Source organism: Lactuca sativa, chromosome 2, assembly GCF_002870075.4.
Source record: "Lactuca sativa cultivar Salinas chromosome 2, Lsat_Salinas_v11, whole genome shotgun sequence".
NCBI lineage: Eukaryota > Viridiplantae > Streptophyta > Magnoliopsida > Asterales > Asteraceae > Lactuca > Lactuca sativa.
The window spans coordinates 219872460-219893499 of record NC_056624.2 but is presented as its reverse complement, the minus strand read 5'-3'; the positions used below and the strand labels follow the sequence as shown (position 1 = coordinate 219893499).

The window sequence follows — 21040 nt, the reverse complement described above, 5'->3', positions numbered from 1 at the left end:
CGTCTAATAAATAATACGTCTAGTACTGGAGAAGTACATGTTCGATTAGCAGAAAGAAAGATTTTTGGTATAATCCATGAAGTTATCCCATCGTCTGACGTTTCCATCACCAACCGAGTGAAGCAGAATTGATGATTAAAGATACGCATGGAAGAAATCCTAGTAGAGTCTAGGGAAAATTATATGATTGTTTGGACACATTTGTATGTGTTAAAATTGTTTATGTGATAAGGACTTGGAAAACTGCGAGATAGTACTTGGGACGAGTATGAGTAGGTGTAAAAGGTAGTAGATGCATATACTACCAGAAGCACAGGACTCACACTTGGATCAGGGAAAGTCACAAGGTTACCAAGAAGCCAATAATTGATTCCGTTTTATTCAAGCATGTCATTACCATCGTTTCGGTATTGACTAAGAAGATGATTGTTATTTCGACCCTAGTGGTCATATCAAATTGAGTCCGACTACGCTGAGTATGTTATGTGGTTTAGAGAATCAAGTTCGATGTAACATCTGACTTAAGACGGGATATTGAAATAAAAAAAATGATCTATAGAGGTATCGCGAAAAGTTTCTTGTAGCTAGAAATGCTACCTTTTAAGATGTGGTTATAACATGAAGGAAGGTATAGTTTGTTCTGGAAATTTGACTCTAAAAGACTCGAGTCTAAACGTTGCAACATATGATGTTAGGTCATTACAATACGACACATCGGTCCATGGTAGTAATCCTAAGACTGTTAAGAGGAAGAAGCAGTCTCCAGTAAGGATCGAGATTGTGACTTGAAGGTCATAATTGGGAGTCCAACGTGAGATAGGGAGCGGGTCCAAGATCGGGCACCGCCTGTAGTCAGGAAATCTTAAAGTTAGATACTCGTTCGAAGAAACATCAAAGTTACGGTTATTACTTAGGATGAAGAGATAACATATGGAGTCATCATGTGAGCCATGTTTCTTTGATGATTCCGGGACATAATCATCCTAAGGGGGAGATAATTGTAACACCCGTAGATCCGGGCTAGTCAATTTAGATATAATAGGGGTCGAAAACGACTTTTCGACAAAAGATTATTTATAATGAATAATCTTAACCAAATTGTAGTATATGTTATAAAGTTTCCGTACACATAAAGAACGCCAAAATCCGAGTTATAACGAAGAAGTTATGACCCGTCGAAGTTTCGCGACGGAACCGACACGATACCGGGAAGCGTAAATAGTGAATTTACGATAGAGTGAGATTTAGCCTTATAAATCTAAACAAAAGTCATAGAATACGTTAAACCGAGAGCGTCCATAGAAAGAACACCCAAATCTGACTTCGTATGAGGAAGTTATGATTTTTCTAAGATTTAGCATAGTAGTGCACAGCCTGAAAATTCGAATTTTAGATCGGTCGATTTTCAGCCAAAATAATCTAAACGAGAAATGAAGATATCGTTAATAGGAGTTAAACGATAAAAAGACGGTAAAAAAACGGAGCTCGTATGCGAAAGATATGGACGAAGCTTAGTCGTTACTCTTCGAGCGCGATAAATTCGATACAGTTTTATAAATCCGAGATAGAATGAAAATTAGCCAACAGGTTCTAAATGAAAGTTGTAGTACTCGTAAATACCAACGCGCGGATATAAATAAAGTCGGAAACGGAGCTCGTATGCGAAAGATATGGACGAAGCTTAGTCGCTACTCTTCGAGCGCGATAAATACGATACCGTTTTTCTAAATCTGAGATAGAAGGAGAATTAGCCGACGAGGTCTAAATGAAAGTTGTAGTCCTCGTAAATACCAACGCGTGGATATAAAGAACGTAGAAAAAGGAGCTCGCACGCGGAAGATACGAATTTCTCTTTAGTTAAAAATGAAAAAATTTATTGTGATTTTGGGATGTTGCACATTTACCACCCAATGTCTTTTAACCAGGCGCATGATCAACCAAAGTCCTCACTTGGTTATCGTACATGAACTGGATCTCGTTATCCATTGCCTCTTTCCGTTTTGCAGCCTCAAGTCCTGTCATTGTTTCCTTGGAGTTAGTCGAATCATCCAAATTTACTAGTATGTTATTACTCATAAATGTGTCCCCATCCATATTTATATGGAAACCATAAAACTTGAGCGACATACTAAATATACTAGATCGACGAAGAGGTAATGAATTGTCAATGGGCTCAACACGTTCATCCTCGGGTTGAGAGCTCGTGTCATCTAAGGTTCCTTTATTGGATGACACTTGAATTTCTTCAAGATCAATCATACTCTTATTGTCCTCTTTAGATATGAGCTATCTCTCACGAAAGACTCCTCTTTGAGCTACAAAGATCATGTTATCAGAAGGTCTATAGAACAAGTATCCAAATGACTTATGTGGATAACCAATGAAAATACACCACTCGGCTTTGGATTCAAGTTTATCTTAGGTTCCGCATCTGACGAGAGTCTCACAACCCTAGACTTTGATATGTATGAGCAAGGGAGGTTTCCCTCTGATACACCTCTCGACAATGGGATTAGTAACAACTTTAAGTAACTAAAACTTGGGCTAGTTTACTCGGCAATATGGATGATTTGGAAAGCCCGAAACGATCTTATTTAAAAAAAAAAATTATGGTGCTCACCTTTGAGGACGACATATGATATCCAAATTATCTCGTATAAGTGGTTTAAGCATCGTGCTAATCTTAGTTATTCCAGAATGCTTAATGTTGTTCTCATACTTTCGCTTGTACTAATACTATGTAATTCTCGCTAGCACCTTACTGGTTGTTTATTTTTAATCATATTTCTGTCATTCTAAAAAAGGATATGGTCTCTTATTTTGAGAGGTAAATAAGTTTGTGTAATATTAGGTATATGTAACATCCCAAAAATACGAGCCAAAAATTTCATTTTTAAAACATATTCTTAGCAACCCTTAGAAATTAAACGTTCACTGATCATATCATTTCATAAAAGTTATCGCATGTCTTGAAAAACATTTCATAAAAACATAATAAAGTCAGAGTACAAATTCCCAGGAGGATCTCATAATGCGGAATACAAGGCGTGTGTGTGACGGGTCGCTACCACGCCGGCTCCTTCCCCTTCGAAGAAGAGGTACCTGAAACCAAAACTGAAAACTGTAAGCACGAAGCTTAGTGAGTTCCCCCAACATACCACATACCATACAATCACATATCATACATACTGCCGGACAATTCTGGGGTGCCCGGCCTACCCGGTATAGCCATTCTGGGGTGCTGACCTACCCGTGTCAAGCCGTTCTGGGGTGCTGACTACCCGTCGGTCCTGACAACCGATCCTCGGGGACTATTTCACCCCCTACTGTTACTATCACATATATTGTAACATATTATCAGACATATCTGGGGTGTCCGATCTACCCTTCGGTCCTAACGACCGAACTTGGGGACTAATCCCCTCCTACTACCACTATCACATATAACATACCATGCCAGCATATAGCATATCAGTTAGTAGCAAACTAGATGATATCACAAAGACAATCATCTAACATACAACTCCTACTGGTGGGCCGACATTGTGGCCGTAGACCCACCGCTATTGGAAGGTAACTCACCTCGAAAGTAACTGCTGAAGTCTGCTTGCTAAGCGCCTGACTGCTGAATCAGAAATCCTCCGGCTATAAATCATAAACATAGGTTAGAGTCTCATTCACACCCTTAGGTCAGATGACTGACCCTCCCTTTGACCAAGGTCAACTCCTTAGTCAAGGTCAACTTCCAGTTGACTGGACTTGCCGAGTCGTGGCACCGACTCGCCGAGTCCTTCTCCACTAACCCGGTTCCACTCTATAAGTCCCTTCTTCCCACTCACTGAATCGTCCTTAACTCACTACTCGGGACGATAGGACCGGCTCGCGATCCGACTCGCCGAGTCCATGAACAACTCACCGAGTCCATGCGAGCAGACTTCCCACTCTCACCCAGATCCTAATCTGAACATCCTTTATGAGGATCTGGGGTTTCTGGGACTAACGGAACACGTTAGATTGCTAGTCCTATGTGCAAACACGAAGGGTTGGACTTCTGACACTTAAACCCTTTGTACGCAATAACAGTTCATGCAACTCGCCGAGTTTGAAGAACAACTCGTCGAGTACCAGGCAATCTTCATAGGACTCGCCGAGTTGTTCATCCAACTCGCCGAGTCTAAGGCCATCTTCATGGAACACGCCGAGTTCCACTTTGGGACTCGCCGAGTCCCTTGACCCATTTCCCATATGAGCTAAATCTGAGACATGCAACTCTTCAAAACCACAGATCTATGTTCCTAGGGCATGCCTAACACGTAAAGTTGCAAACTTTACGTGCATGCATGGCCCTATAAGCTCAAAAATGCAATTCCAAGCTCTTAAAGAGGTCATGCACTCCATGGGTTCCTCAATCACTTCAACCACAACAACTTTATGCTTCTAACACGTCCATAAAGTCTAGATCTGAAGTCCTTTCGGATTATTAAGCACAAACACATGGAGTTTGGTGTTTTAGGGCTTGAAAACCACCAAATTGGGACAAAATGGGATCTAATGAACTAAAGATCAAGGTAGAGACTTTACTACCTGAATGAAAGCTTCTCCCAAAGTAGATTTCGGATCTACTCCCTCTCTTGCACTCTTCAAACTCTTCTTTTCTTCTTCTAAGCTCCAATTCCCTTCACCAAGCAAGAACTCACTCACAAGCACAATATGGGGGACTGGGGACTCTCACTACAGCTCTCTGAAAGTGTTAAGGACAAAGGGCCGAGTTAATGTGCTTAAATAGGGTGACAATGCTCGGGTTAGGGTTTTTGCCCAAACATGGCCTACTCGCCGAGTCAGGAGCCCAACTCGCCGAGTCCACGGCTCGGACCCCGTATCCCATCCCGCTCCTACTCGGCGAGTTGGCCCTTCAACTCGCCGAGTCCAAGACAAAAATGCAAGAATTAAGAATTTAAAATTACAAGAAGTACGTACCGGGAACCAGGTGCTACAATATATGAATTTTCTAACTACTTAATTTGTTGGCAATTGGTTACCATAACTAGTAGTAATTTAATATTATGATATTCAACGATGCTAAGAGATTCACCATTCCTAATTAATCATTAAGGGCACTATAGCTCTCCAGATATAAAAATCACGGATTATAATTGCATCTTGTATTATGCGAATTGTTACTGAAAATCTGGTTCTTTTCTCTGAACGAAAACTGAAGATCTGTGGCGACAATGATCCTTCTTTCGTATTGTTTTTTTCATTATTTTCAACTTTATAATCAACTATCATTTGTTGTTGATTTTTGTTAAGATAGTCATTGATATTCCAAAGCTGTAAAACCATTTGAGAACTCAATAACTCATTAATATCTTAAATCTACGTAAAATGAGTTTAAAATTTGAAAGATGGTACGCCAAAACGAAAGGTTATCCTTGAAATGAAAAGAAAAAGGAAAAGAAAAAGGGAAAAAAGGAAAAATAATTAATAATGTGGGCACAATTTGGCAAAAAGTGCAATATGGGGGGTGGGGTTAGAAATTGAACACAATAGACACCATTATGATATGCGGTGGGTCAGCCGGTCAGGTAGTAAATTATAATAAATAATTCACATCTACTTCAATGCTAAGTTACCAACATACCATGCCAATTTTTAATCACCCCAAAGCTTGATGCTCGTATGAATAATTGCCAAAAAGATCATATAACATTTATTGTATTCTTATAAGAACATTGGTTGTCAAGTATACAACTATTAATACTTAAACTTGTTTTTATCTAAAATCTCAAAAGGTTCTATTTTTCAAATGCTTCAACTTCTTGATAATTATACTCATTTTGGAATGGTTTGACCTATTTAGGTGGTTTGCAAGGTATTGTATTGGTCTCTTCGGTGTTAAAAAAAACTTGGTGTGAGGTTTATCCTAGTTATCTAAAGAAAATTCTCTGTCAATGGTTAAGTTTGTTATCACCATACACTCATTGGAGGCACATGAAAATTCCACATTTGATCAACATTAGGGTTATTCTACATCATTGAGTTCAAGTAATAACCTGCCACATGAATCGTCCTATTTAATTGATTATACCACCTTTTGTCACTGTTTTCATTAAATTTGGCATCCAACATATGATTTCTTGTTTGTTTTAACGATTTTAATAGACATCATCTTTACATAGAGTTTATTTAGTGTTAAGCATATTTAGAAAAATAAAATTGAAAATATCCTATTAACATAATTTCATCAAATCAAGATCTGAATCTTTTCAAAGACATTATAAAATCTTAAATCAACTTATGTATAAATACTAGTTTCCCCTGAAAGGATAATTTACATACAGAAAAACAATAACTTTAGATTGTGGTTGGCTTGCATAATCTAAATTTATATTTTGAACCAATTAGAATGTAGTGTTTGATGAGGCTACTAAAATAAATTATAATCTTTTTTTTTTAATTGAATGCTTGAGACTAAAATAAATTATAATCTTGTTTTTTAAATGAATGCTTGAGATTACTTATTGATAGATGGTATGTTTGGCAAAACTAGTTGAAAGTTGGTAGTAATGCAATTAAAAAACGTTATGTTAATTTTATTAAGGCATGTCTCTGGAAATTGATTAAAAACGTTCAATAACTTTTTCTTAAATGTTATATGTAACAACTTTTATATTTGAAGGTTTTTTTTTGTTTAAATTAAAAACTAAAAACTTTCGCTTCCAAACAAAATTATTAAGTATTTGTTGAAGATAAAACTTAGAAACCGCCAAACACATCCAACTCATGGAGATTTTTCCACTTAAGTTTTTTAATATACCCGTATATCCTTCTATATGTAAATGTTGTTAAACATCATTTTGCTTATCTTTTTTTTTTTTTTTTTTTTCTAAATGTTATTTTACTTTCTCAGATTATTTATTAGTTTGTTCTTAAAAACTATCTTTTTAAACGGTTCAAACAAAGTTTCAATAAATTTTAATATTAAAACATATTTTAAGAAATTCTAATTAAATAATAAAAATTCTAGTGCTGTTAAAAAGAACTGAAATATAAACCATAAAAATAATGATAAAACCTACAACTCCACAAATAGGAGTGTAATAAACCCACAACCTTTTTCTATGTTGCAGCTCTACTTTTCAAAGCCCTTCACAATCCTTCTTTCACGTCTTCACCTTCTCCTTTACAATACAAAAAGAAACCATGGAGAATCCACGTCTCCAATTAATAATCATAACCTTTGACCTCCATTTCCGGTTTCTTCCTCATTTCCATTCCAAATTCTCTCTGCCATGGAACCCTCTGACATCGAATCCGTACTCCATTTCTTCAGAAAAAATCATCTTTCAGTCTCTGAATCCGCACTCATCGACGACATATTTGAGAAATCCCAGGTGGGTTCTTCCGATTTCCACAATTTTCTCTTTCCCCCATCACTTCCACCTCTCAAGATTCCCGCTGCTCGCTGTCTTCCTCCGCCACTGAAACCGGCGGAAGATCTTGCAACCTCCGATGCTTCTTCTGATCAAGAGTTCATCAGCTTGGGTTCTTCCACCACTGATTTATGCTCCTCAGGTACCCACCCAAGTCGCTGACTTTGTATTATTATAGCAATAGCTTAATCGATCGCCAATTTAATCTACATTACTTTGACTAAACAAAAAAACCAATTCTTTATAAGGTAGTCAACAATTAGACAATGTTCTTACCTTGGGATTGCTTAGATTACAAGCATTGGTAGTTTATTTACTCACTGTTAATTTAATTTCATTTTATTAACTACATGATTTCTGATTGGATTCTGTTTGACTACCCTTTTATGATTTAGGACCACAATCTATCTTGTTTGTCTTTATTGTCTTTAATTTTGATTCCTTAATTTCAGATTCTTGTTTGTCTTTATCTTTTATTGCAATTACCATGAAGATCAAGATCTTAGTTTCTTTGTTTACTAGAACATAAAACTTTGAATTCCGGATTTGGGAGCCTAAATCCTCAAATATTCAGTTGTTTAAGGTTCTGTATTGACTTGCTATCATCTAATTGGGCCAAAAATCAACTTTTTATGAATTCACACTTACTTTCACATCATGTCTTGACTTTTGTGGTCAAATTAATTATATTTGGGATCCGAAACTGGTTTAGACTTGTTTAAATTTAACTAAAACAAATATCGAATTGATGAGAAGGCTATTAGCAGTGTCATAGTTTCTATCTGTAGAATACATTAAAAAAAATATCAAATTTCGAATTTGGAAATTGACTTATTTGACAATGAAGGTTAAAACGTATAACTTTTTGCAGAATTCACAAACCCATATGGGATCAGGATTCCGACAGGGGCAAACTCTCACGCTTCATCAGATAGATTGTCTCAATTTGGTACAGCTCGTGATTACCATGAATTTGACATGCAAAATGACTTAAATTGGTATAAAGAGAAAGACGAAGACTACGCTATGCCTATGCCATCTTGCTTTGACCACTCAGATCCTTTCGGTCGTCCGACTGAGGACAAATACGTAACAACTTTAGATCAAAATAACCAAAACGAGAATCTTGAAAGGGTTCTTGATCCCTTATTAGACCCATTAGAGAAAACTAATCGTCTTCATAAAGTATGGCCTACCTCCATCGGGTATTTGAAAGAGGGCATCGAAGTCACAGAATATTACGAGCCTGACACAAAATCCACCACTTTATGTAGCGCTTTAAAAGGAATCGATTTGAATGATTTTCACGATTTTGTTGGGGATTCTAAAAGAACCCATGACTTTCAAGATAATACGGGTGAGAAAGATTTTGACTTTAACGTAAACAGTGATGGTGCTTTTGATGGAGAAATCCAAGAATTTTGTGATCGGGATTCTGCTAAAGTGGAAGAAGGAGAAGCCATTGCCACAAATGAAGACGAATATGAAGTGTTTGATTTGAGAATTATACACCGGAAAAACAGGTTAGTTTGACATGCTTAATTTTGCATGTTGTATGTGTATTGACTCGTTATGGAATTCGTAGGACTGGTTTTGAAGAGAACAAGGATCTACCGATTGTTTTAAACAGTGTGATTGGGAGTCGATATGTTGTTACAGAGTATCTTGGTTCGGCTGCATTCAGTAAAGTCGTTCAGGCACGTGATCTCCAGACAGGGGTTGATGTTTGTTTAAAGATTATAAAAAACGAAAAAGATTTCTTTGATCAAAGCTTAGATGAAATCAAGCTTTTGAAGCTTGTAAACAAGCATGATCCTGCAGATGAACGCCACATTTTACGGCTTTATGATTATTTCTATTTTCATGTAAGAAATTTGAATTCCATCATTTTATTAAAATAAAGGAAACTAGATGGTTATTTCTTGCATTTAGTTGTTTATTAAAAAGTTGCTTGAATTTTTTACAGGAACATCTCATCATTGTTAGCGAATTGCTACGTGCCAATTTATATGAATTCCAAAAATTCAATCGAGATTCGGGTGGGGAGCCTTATTTCACAATGACGAGGCTACAGGTTCTTTTATAATTTATAAATTATAATCATCACAATTCACAATCCTTTGTTTTTAATGATAGTTTTTGTAAATTCAAAATGATCAGGTGATAACAAAGCAATGTTTGGAAGCTTTGGAATACTTGCATGGACTTGGAATTATACATTGTGATTTAAAACCCGAGAACATTCTCATCAAAAGCTATAGCAGATGTGAGATCAAGATTATCGATCTTGGAAGCAGTTGTTTTCAAAACGATAAATTGTCATTATATGTGCAATCTCGTTCTTATAGGGCACCTGAAGTCATAATCGGTCTTCCATATGACCAGAGAGTTGACTTATGGTCTCTTGGTTGTATCCTGGCTGAATTATCATCTGGGGATGTATGTTCATCATCAAAAGCTTTAATATTTCATCATATTTTGAATCTTTTTTGGAATATTTATCGAATTTCATATCAGGTACTGTTTCCAAACGATACCCTTGTGTTCTTGCTTGCAAAAGTGATTGGAATGATCGGACCGATTGATAGTGATATGCTAATGAGGGGACAAGAAACAAGCAAGTATTTCACAAACGAGTTTGATCTTTATCGCATAAACGAGGTTCGTTTCTTTCAACCCTGTATGAGAAAAGACGTAAATGCCCTCATAGAAGAACTGGTAATTACAAAACTGACCTTGGGTGTCTGGTTTTGACTTTTGATGTATCCAGGAAACGAAGCAACAGGAATACATAATTCCACAAGAAACATCATTAGAGGAACAGATACAAGTTTCTGATACATTATTCATCGATTTTATTAGCGACTTACTTGAGATCAATCCAAAAAGGCGGCCAACAGCTACAGAAGCCTTGAAACATCATTGGCTCTCGTTTCCCTACGAGACATGATTCAAACTTTATATTTTGTTAAATTTAGTTTTCACTTTATAATCTTAATTTGTTTTTTGTTGTAGATATAGGCTTTAATTTTGTAACCAAGACAAAATATAGATAAACATAACCTATTTTTTAGTATTTTATCCATATAGCTACTAAACTATTGTTTTCTATTGCTATAATAGTGTGATAGAATGATGAAAATACTTGTTTCGTAATTTTCCAAATGGTTAGAGTAGAGATGCACAACGTACATACAACTGTCAGTGAAACTTAACGGAGCCTTGACGTCCGGTTATAATGTGGGTTGTCCAGTTGGTATCTACTGCTTTTTGAGTCGGATACCCCGTGAACTTTTTGTACCGGGACAGCTGGTTGGTTGGTATTGCTACGAAAAGTTTTGGATGTAAATTGGTCTTTCTGTAATACTTTAAAGTTCAGGGGCCAGAAGCGTAATAACAAAGAAGTAGGTAATAATGGTTGACTGGTAAACTAGTAGAAAGCAATAATAGAAAATTGTGTGGGATCCACCCAGTTATTAAAAATATTTTGTGGAATGATTGGGCACGTAACTAGAAGAGCGTCTTCTTAGGATACTCCTTTATCACTGGAAAAGGAATACATGCTCATTTTGGTCCCTAAGTTTTAATTTATTGTTAAAGACCGTTACCAGTATTTTGTTTTATGCAATTTGAGTCACTTGTAGGGATACTAACAAAACTAACCATTATAAACAAGGTTCATAACAATATAACCTAGATTTTTTTTAGATTTGTAAAATGGCCACTGATTCCGGAACACCACGTTCCAGACTCTTAAGGTATGTTATGGAGTTGCATAGAGGACTAGAGGTTGGTGAGATAAGTTTGCAGGACCGACCCTTGGGGGGGGGGGGGGGGGGGGGGGGTCTAGGATCCCAATTTAATATGTCGACATCTGTTAATAAGAAAGTCGTTTTATATCAAAAACTGAAAAACATCCCTGCACACTGGTAATACGTCAACCATCTAGTTGATTTACCCAAAAGTTTGATCCTTTGCACAATGTTTTTATCTTTTTTTTTCATCAATGTTGGTTTTCTTAATAGTCAATATTAAGTCGTTTAAAAAAAAGCATCTCAATTCATTTGGTAAGATGTCTTTCTTCGAACCAATTTACCAGGGTTCTATCCTATGGAACAACGCTTTTCTCTTTTTTGTCTCGTTGTTGTTTTCCTTAATAATCTATAATAAGTCGGTTTATGTTGTTAAACAAAATCGTCTTAACTCATTTGTTAAGATGTCCACTATTTAACTGATTTGTTCGTATTCGATCATGTGCAGCAACTCTTTTGAGGGGACTTTTTTTGGTTTTGCTCCGAGCCTCAAATATGTTTGGTTCAGCAGTCCTAACAGTACCAAAATACACATTTTGGACACAATTCCAAATGGTTTTCATAATATTTCAACGAAAAGTTGGTGATAGTGACATAAACTCATTCCATAGTCTGAAAGAAGAGACGTTCCGAACCGACATCATACATTTTTGATCGAATGTGGTACGTTCTAGACACACATTTTTTAATGATTTTCATATTCACCTTTTGTATTTGTTAGTCATTTCTATTTTTATGAATTATAAATACATATTATCAACTACAAATTATTTTTATATTCACCTTTTGTATTTGTATGCTTAATAATTCTATTTTTGATAATAAAGTTTTAAATACCAAAAGGATCTTTGGCCTAACGGTAAAGAGTGATTCTCTCAAATGAGAGGTTATGGGTTTAAGTCTCACAGGAGACATATATGTAGGGCCGGCCCAAGGCATGGGTGGCTTGGGAAACGGACCAGGGCAGCACACAATTGAAGGGTAGGAATTTCAGTCCAAGTGCATGTATAATCTTATCAGTCCAATCCCATTCTCCATATTCATTCCAAATCGGCACGATGCAGACAGTAACCTATGGCGGTAGCGGTAAATCGGAAATCAAATAACAACATATAAAGGCTAGTACTAGGTTACTAGCGTAGGAGACGAGGAGGCAATTGATTTTATCGATAATCATGCCTCAACTGTGTTGGAAGATTCATATCTCCAAGATGATTTCAGTTGGATTTTGGGTCACTTTGTTACTTGATCTATATTTATGTTAAGTTTTTTTGTGTATTCACACAGTCTTTTTATATGGATCGTTTTCTTTCAGATTTCAGATCGTAGATATCTTGGATGGAGAAATTTCTACAAAAGAGAACTTAAATAATGGAATCACTTCCCATGGCTTCTCCAAGAATCGCTAGTCTAGGGCGGCTTTGGGGTTCTATCATCAAAATAGTATACTTCACGATCAAATGGATGTAATTTAAATATTACTGTTCTTCATTGTTTTCCCTTTGTTAGCTAACCAGAAAGGTATTCACTTTACTCTTTATATATTAAAAAAAAACAATCATTAATATTAGGTAGATTCCTCTTCCCCCCTCTCGCCTCCCTATTTTGCATGTCTTTTTTTGATCTTTGACTCACTGTCTTATCTGATATTAGTTCATTTGGCAAGATAAACAAAAATCAGATATTAAACTGAAGTATTACAAAAATGTAGTTTTTTTATGTCTAATTTATCACCGCAGGTTAATGGAGGAGCCTGCATTCTATGGTAAATTAGGGTTGTCCAATCTTTTGGAGTTGATGGAAGAATGCTTGAGAGAATGTCATTTTCGGTGTGTGCTTTTGATTTATATAAACTAAAACATTAAAAACTTTACATCTTTTTTATGTATTTATCCATAATATTTTGTCCCACTATTGTTTGGAAATCTCACTGAAGATCCATAGTCTTCTTTCGACTTATATATTGTTGATGTTGTCAATTTAAGATTAATCATGGTAGATCCAAAGTTGATGTTTGGTTGTGTTGTCTGGTTGTCGTGTGTAACCAGGATATGTTGTTTGTTGCTATTTCTTGAAGATTTGGGTTTAATTATTATGGTTCTTTATCTCGTTTTATCATCTTATATCTTTGTATTATTTGATCTGCTTATATATCTAATGTACTTAGGTTCTCATTTAGTGGTTCTTATTTAATAAAATTTTATTTTCGTTCAAAAGAATTTGAATATGCTTATCCTAGTAATATACTCATATGTCTATTTTTGCTAAAACTTCTTAATAGTTGTTGTTAACAAGCATAAAGCTCTAGTCAATTTGGCACATTTTTTACAATCTGGTTATATTTTTGAATTGAAATGCTTAACTTTGGACATTCTAATGTGTTCAGTAATTTATATGCTATAAACATAGGGGCATATTTAAGTCTCTTTGCCCGGGGCAAAAAAAACCATTGGATCGGCCCTGCATATATGGTATTTAGAAGTAGGTTAACTAGTTTGCCGTTTCATTAAAAAAAAAGTATAGTTTTGAATTCATTTTCTTTGTTGGGTTAGTATTATAAAAGCTCTAAATTTTTAACGCGTAATTGGAAAAAACCCTGATATTTTTTTTATTTGGCCACAACTTTCTCGCAGAATTATCACTCTAGCCCACTTAACGAGTTCCATGGTTAAGTTGGTTAACTTTTTTGCAAAATTAGTCCTAAAAAGTTCAAATTTAGTCTCTGAGGTTTGAAAAAAATTACACCACATGGTTTTTTAACTTTATTTTCGTTTTTTGTATACTTTATTTATTTTCATTTTTAACTTTATTTTTCAACAATTTTTTTAAACCTTTTTACCATTTGTTTTCTGTTTTTTAGTGTATATATAGAGTATATTAGAGTTTGTTTTAGGTTTTTTCATATTTCTTTTCGTATTATATTTTATTTTTTTCACATTTTTATTTTTTTACGAAAAGAAATATTAACAAATCTAGAAAAACTCTAATATACTCTATATATACACTAAAAAATAGAAAACAAAAGGTAAAAAGGTTTTAAAAAATTGTTGAAAAATAAAGTTAAAAAATGAAAATAAGTAATATATATATATATATATATATATATATATATATATATATATATATATATATATAAAATAAAAAATGTACATATATTTATAAAAAAACTGAAAATAAATAAAATATACAAAAAACGAAAAATAAAGTTAAAAAACCATATGGTGTAATTGTTTTCAAACCTCAGGGACTAAATTTGAACTTTTTAGGACTAATTTTGGAAAAAAGTTAACCAACTTAACCATGAAACTCGTTAAGTGGGCTAGAGTGATAATTCTGCGAGAAAATTGTGGCCACAACAATAATAAAAAAAAAATATCAAGACTTTTTCCAATTACGCGTTAAAAATTTAGGGCTTTTATAATATTAACCCTTCTTTGTTAGATAAGAGAGCTTCCAAAATCGATGTTATTTAGAATGCTTGGATGCAATGCTCCCTGTATAGTATCGTTTTTATTATTAGTTCTAGTAATTGCTAGAACTTGAATATATGCATCTATAACCGTTAAAAAAAAAAACATATTATCAACTATGTACAACTAAAAACGAGTTCATAACCTCCCTATTTGTTGTCATAACTCGAATGAACCAATCCAAAAATTGTTACCCACATCAAGAAAGATGCGAAGGACCATTTTGAGTTTTTCTTTGTTGCTCTAGAATGCATGGTAAGACATACTCTAATACAACATTTGTTTGCTTGCAGTTACAATTTCAATAATATTGTTATGATTTATGTCCAATAATTTATAGGATCGGGCGTTTCTCAACTAAACCAATGATTTATACTAATTGCGTTACCAATGATATTCATAGGTTGCACCCATCAAAAAGGGGGAAAATGACTTAGGAGGGTAACTACCTCTTATCCGTGTTCACATATTGACGACTTCTTTTTTTTGTACATAATAAAGCAACTAACTTGTTTTAACTGTTTATATTACACCAATATTACCAGCTAATACCTATTTTAACCGGTAACTCAAAAGGAAAATGACTTAGGAGGGTAACTACCTCTTATCCGTGTTCACATATTGGCAACTTCTTATTTTTTGTACATACGAAGGCAACTAACTTGTTTTAACTGTCTAACATCCCAAAAATCATGACCAAAAATTTCGTTTTTAATTTAATACTAAAACCATAATTGTCAAACCATTAATTTAATACTCCGGCATCGGGCCTCGCCCGGTATCAGGCCCCGCCAGGCATCGAGTGCCGTTTGGCATCTAGCCCCGCTCGGTATACATATATGTGTCTCTTAGGCCCTGCATGTCTCCGCCCCCCCCCCCCCCCCCCCCCCCCCCGTTAAACACATACAATCATATAACATGCTAACACATAAAAAAAACATACTCTACTGTATCTCTATCCTAAGAAACATACTCTACTAATAATGAGATATGGAACTTCGTCCGTACTCAGCTAGTTCCAGTCAGGGCTTCAGGAGTGCAAGGTGAGTCTCCTCACTATGTGAATGGGTCTAAGGCCACAATCCCAACCCATGTAGTCTATGAGTAGTAAGACCCGGGGGTTAGCCCTAGACATTGTATGCTAGTATGTTATTCCAGACCAAAGTCTGATGTTGGACGGGTGCCCGATGAATGTTTGCATGTTAGGTTATACTTATTCTATGTGTGATACTTGTATGTGCCTGGTAGAGAGGTGAGTGTGGGAGAGATCCCGTATCTCATTACTAGCTGAGTACGGACGATGTTCTGTATCTCATTATTAGCAGAATATGTTTCTTAGGACAGGGATACAATAGGGTATGTTTTTTATGTGTTAGCATGTTATATGGTTGTATGTGTTTAGCGGACGGGGCCCGGAGACAGGCGGGGCCTAAGAGAGACAGATCTGTATACCGAGCGGGGCTCGATGCCAGGCGGGGCCCGATGCCGAAGTATTAAATTAATTGTTTGACAATTTTGGTTTTAGTATTAAATTAAAAACGGAATTTTTGGTTATGATTTTTGGGATGTTACATAGTTAAAACAAGTTAGTTGCTTTCTTAGACACAAAAAATAAGAAGTTGCCAATATGTGGACACGGATAAAAGGTAGTTACCCTCCTAAGTCATTTTTCCTTTGAGTTACCGGTTAAAACTTGTATTAGCCGGTAATATTGGTGTAATTTAAACAGTTAAAACAAGTTAGTTGCTTTATTATGTACAAAAAAGAAGAAGTTGTCAATATATGAACACGGATAAGAGGTAGTTACCCTTCTAAATCATTTTCTCTCAAAAAAGGGACTACTTACGTAGAATGTTCCTATTGTTGCTATGGACATAAACCATTAGCCCATGCCTCTAACCTACTGTGGGCATGCCACAATGTGTCGGAATGCTCCCACTATTATATTATAACAATATAAATAGTAAAAATGGTTAGATAAAAATACAAGGGTTTGAAAAGACATTCAATTTTACTGTATCCTAATTAAATTTTAAAATATTTGTATTAGTTAAAATTTTATTGTTTTCCAAAAAAACTAATTATAGATAGTTAATTATAGGTTGACTTTTTATAAAAATGATATGAGTCAATCATTGTTTTTCGAAAAAACTGATTATAGACTCAAATAAAAAACCTTAAAAATATGTTTAAATGGAAAAATATAGTGTCTTTTTAGCCAACCCAACACTAAATACAAATGATGATCCAAGTGAAAAAATAATTGAAATGAGAACGAAGCACAGATTAACCCAGGAGCACTTTCTTTCAGTAATTTACTCTAAAAGAAAATAAGTTATTATTTGATAAGCTATCAAAATAAAATCCATAAAGTTTCAAAAAGATATGATAGGCTCATGTCTCACAACTTTATATGACGCCAAATTTCATGTGTTCCACGGCTTTTATTCGTTAAAGAACGTAACAAATAAACCGAACAACACGGCAAACAAGGAAGAAAAGACAATTCTATCCCTGAACTCCGATCCCATCTCCACGTCAGCTTTAGCGTTTCCCCACTAAAGTATAGAAGCGCGTGGCTCTCACACTCTCCCCATCTTGTTCAATCCTTTCCTTGAGGCGCCATCGCCTTGACCACACCTCACATCCTTCTTATAATCTTATTCCATTCTATATGCATACAAATGCATAAAACGAATCATTACATATTTGTACATATATATACACAGACAGAGGCAGTGTACGACCCCTCGAATCCTTCGTGAAATCCTCGGTTCAGATTTCAATCTAAGTTACTGCGTCTGTGTGTTTTTCCGGCAGCTGGTGATGGCGGATATTAGCCAAGCAGCAACTGAAGTGTATGCGCAGACAAGGACCTTACAAGTATGGCGGTCACTGTTGAACTGGTTGACTTTCTTCTTTCAGATCTTTGTTCAGATCGTTAGAGGCACTCCTTCCGTTGCTTCCTTGATCAATTATTCTTCTTCGTCTTCTTCGGCGTCGTTCAAGCCTTTGCCTGACGTTGAATTTCCTGAATCTTCTCAACCGTCAACATTCTCTGCCGCTTCCGTTCATATTCCGACCGCTTTGGCTGATTATGATTGTTCGGCAAAGCTCACGGTACGCTTAGTTTTAGTTTTAATTTCGTATTAGTTTGTTGATTGTTCGTTTTGATTTCGTTACGACGGTGACTGTTCATCTCATTTGTGTTGATGTTTTATTGGATCGATGTGGTAGGTGTTGGCATTTATTTCTATCATGAGTGTACTTCAACAGCTTTACCTTGTTTAGAATACCAATTTTTTGGTTCTGCTTGAAGTTTTTGCATTGAGCTATACAACCTGAACAGAGGTTAAGCATTTATATGCTTATAGACAAACCTTTGATAGAACAGCAGCAATCCATTCCGTGGAATTAATGGATTCATTGTTTGAGAAGTAAAATTAATACCGTGATTAGGTTTGCTTGTATGGTATGAATTAGCACTAATTGATACCCAGAATTTAGTGTAGCTTAAGAAAATCTAGAATCTAACTGTGTGGCATTAAGGAAAGTGGTTACCCATTAAAGGTTTGTTCTTTTCTTCTCCCATCACAATCTTAATTGCTTTTGCTTTTTTGCTTTTTTGTATTATTAACTAGGTTGCCTTTGCTCCTTTAGGCTTTAGTTATGCTGTCTAACTCAAAGTTTTTCATATACTTGTATACTTAAGACTTAAGAGATAGACAATATGTGGGACCCCATTAGAGAATATGCAAATTGTAGTAAGAATGTTTAGTCTTGTCTCCCTTAACATCATGGAGAAAGATTTAATTCAGTGTTGATTAAAACATAACCTTTGAGGAAATACTAAGAAAGCTATTGGATTGTCTTTCAATCTGTGGCTACAGGTGGTTCTTGACTTGGATGAAACTTTAGTATGTGCCTATGAGACATCTAGTTTACCTGATAGTGTTCGAATGCAAGCTACAGATGCTGGATTGACATGGTTTGAGCTAGAATGCATAGCTTCTGAGAAGGTGAGAAACAGTTCTATTCATACATCAGTCTTAATAATCTTTTCATTATTCATATAAAGTTAACTGATAACATATTTGGATTTGAAGGAACATGATGGAAAGCCCAAGATCAACTATGTGACAGTATTTGAACGCCCTGGACTGCATGAATTTCTTGCCCAACTTAGCAAATTTGCTGATCTTGTACTATTCACAGCAGGACTTGAAGGTTTGCTTATGACTTTTCTTTTTCTTGAATATCTGATATTGAATTTCATCATCCTTTTGATTTATTGTTATTTTGATTTCTACCACTCCAGGATATGCAAAACCACTTGTTGACAGAATAGATGCTGAAAACAGATTTAGCCGTAGATTTTATCGGCCTTCAACAACTTCCACGTGAGTATAATATATTCTGATAATTTGTAGCATTTCTTTGTTCTTTAATGTAGCTTTGATTTTATACTCATGGGGATAGTCTGTATTGATCTCTGTTTAAAATTCACAGGGAATATAGAGAACACGTGAAGGACCTTTCTTTTGTATCAAAAGATTTTTGCAGGATTGTTATTGTTGACAACAATCCATTCAGTTTCTTGTTGCAACCAGTGAATGGAATCCCATGCATACCTTTTACAGCTGGACAACCACGTGACAACCAGGTATCTACATCATAATTGCTAAATGCAAGAAATAACAACATACTTTCATTTATTTGGATGATTTTGTTATTTCAAAGTAGAATGCTGTTTTTTGCATACAAATCTTATTATGAATGATAATAGTTTACTGAAAAAGATACATAAAAAATGAACACAGCTTCTGGAGGTGCTCCTTCCTCTTTTGAAGCAACTTTCAGAGCAGAGGGATGTAAGGCCAGTGTTATACGAAAGATTCCGCATGCCGGAATGGTTTCAGAAACACGGAATCCCCGTTTCCAATTCCACCTGGTAAAGAATGGTATTTGTATTTACTTGAATCCATGCATTTTGTATAGCTATTAGCCCCATTATATATATATATATATATATATATATATATATATATATATATATATATATATATATATATATATATATATCATTTTGTATACAGGAGAAGAAGATTCTTTTTTGTTATTGTTTCCTTAATTTGCACCAGATGCAGATGCATTATCAAATTCGTATTCTTGTTGTAATTTGGTATATACATATACATATATATATAGTTTGGATTTTGGAGGGTGTGGTCTTGGTAGCGTGGTCTTAATTATGATTTGAATCCCATTTTAGATGAATAAAGGAGCCATGCACCCAAGTAGACATGGTGTTAAAGAAAAGATGTTCTCTTAAATCTAAAGAAGCAAAATGATAATTTGCTTCATGTTATGCGCCTCTTATCTTGTCATTTTAAATGAAGGGTCCCCAACAACACATGATTAAATGATTAAACGAGTACGCAACTTTTTCCACCTTTTGATTTGTCCCCACCAATTAGTTTACATAGAGGACAAAAGCGTACTCTTCTCTTGGATAGAGATGCACCAACACTATTTTTAGCTCGGTTTAAGTCCAGTCCTAAATGATATACAACCTTGTGCTATTTTAACCCTAATTTTATTTTTTGTTTCTTATTTGCCATTATATTTTAGAAAACGTTTCATTTTCGGGTCCTTAGCTAACGTGTTGGTTTCATATTTTTCTTAGTTTGCATTTAGGTCCAACATTTACGTATGAGGTTGCATTTATCCCCAATATTTTTTTTGTTCTCAATATGCCATTATTTTTTAGAATGTTTTCATTTTAGCCATTAGTCAGTTACAAATAGGTATTTTAAAACGTAATAACTTAAAATGAAAAAGAAAAAAACGAAGGCAAGAGTCAAACTACGACTTTTCCTTGAGGGCGAGGAGTATTAGCTAATAAGCCTATGATTCTCTTTTTTGTATAATTAGTGTTTGTTGTATTTAATGTAGTAAACCAAGACATCTGATAAACGATGTAACATGTTAGTTAATCTTTGAGCCAATAAAAAATGTCATTTCTTTGGTTTCTCAATAAATATGTCATTAGAAATATTTGGTTTCTCAACAAATATGCCATCAGAAATAACAAATTGTTTCTTAGATGAGATACGAATGAATTAACAATTTTGATTTGCTTAAAGATTAGCATATTATATTGTTTATTACATGTTAAGGATTCAAGACTTACATTTGGTATTTTTCTTTCATTTTAAAATAAATTTGTACATTAAATACAACAAACACTGATAATACAAAAAAGAGAGTCATTACCTTACTAGCTAACACACCCCACCCTTCAAGGAGAAGTCGCGGTTTCTTT

General features: G+C 35.0%; 2 protein-coding genes across 2 annotated transcripts; both read left to right on the top strand.

Annotated features, from left to right (window-relative positions):
* Window positions 1–6904: 6904 nt before the first annotated feature.
* LOC111901273 (uncharacterized) lies at window positions 6905–10553 on the top strand. Its single transcript, XM_023897131.3, has 7 exons — window positions 6905–7575; window positions 8305–8956; window positions 9019–9298; window positions 9400–9507; window positions 9594–9872; window positions 9951–10094; window positions 10204–10553. The coding sequence occupies exons 1-7, from the start codon at window positions 7293–7295 to the stop codon at window positions 10381–10383; spliced, it is 1926 nt and encodes a 641-aa protein (XP_023752899.1). The 5' UTR covers window positions 6905–7292; the 3' UTR covers window positions 10384–10553.
* A 6764-nt stretch (window positions 10554–17317) lies between these two features.
* On the top strand, window positions 17318–19941 carry LOC111901274 (uncharacterized). Its single transcript, XM_023897132.3, has 6 exons — window positions 17318–17835; window positions 18606–18734; window positions 18822–18942; window positions 19034–19115; window positions 19225–19378; window positions 19536–19941. Exons 1-6 carry the CDS (start codon window positions 17542–17544, stop codon window positions 19668–19670), a joined length of 915 nt encoding a protein of 304 aa, XP_023752900.1. The 5' UTR covers window positions 17318–17541; the 3' UTR covers window positions 19671–19941.
* The last annotated feature ends 1099 nt before the right edge of the window (window positions 19942–21040 follow it).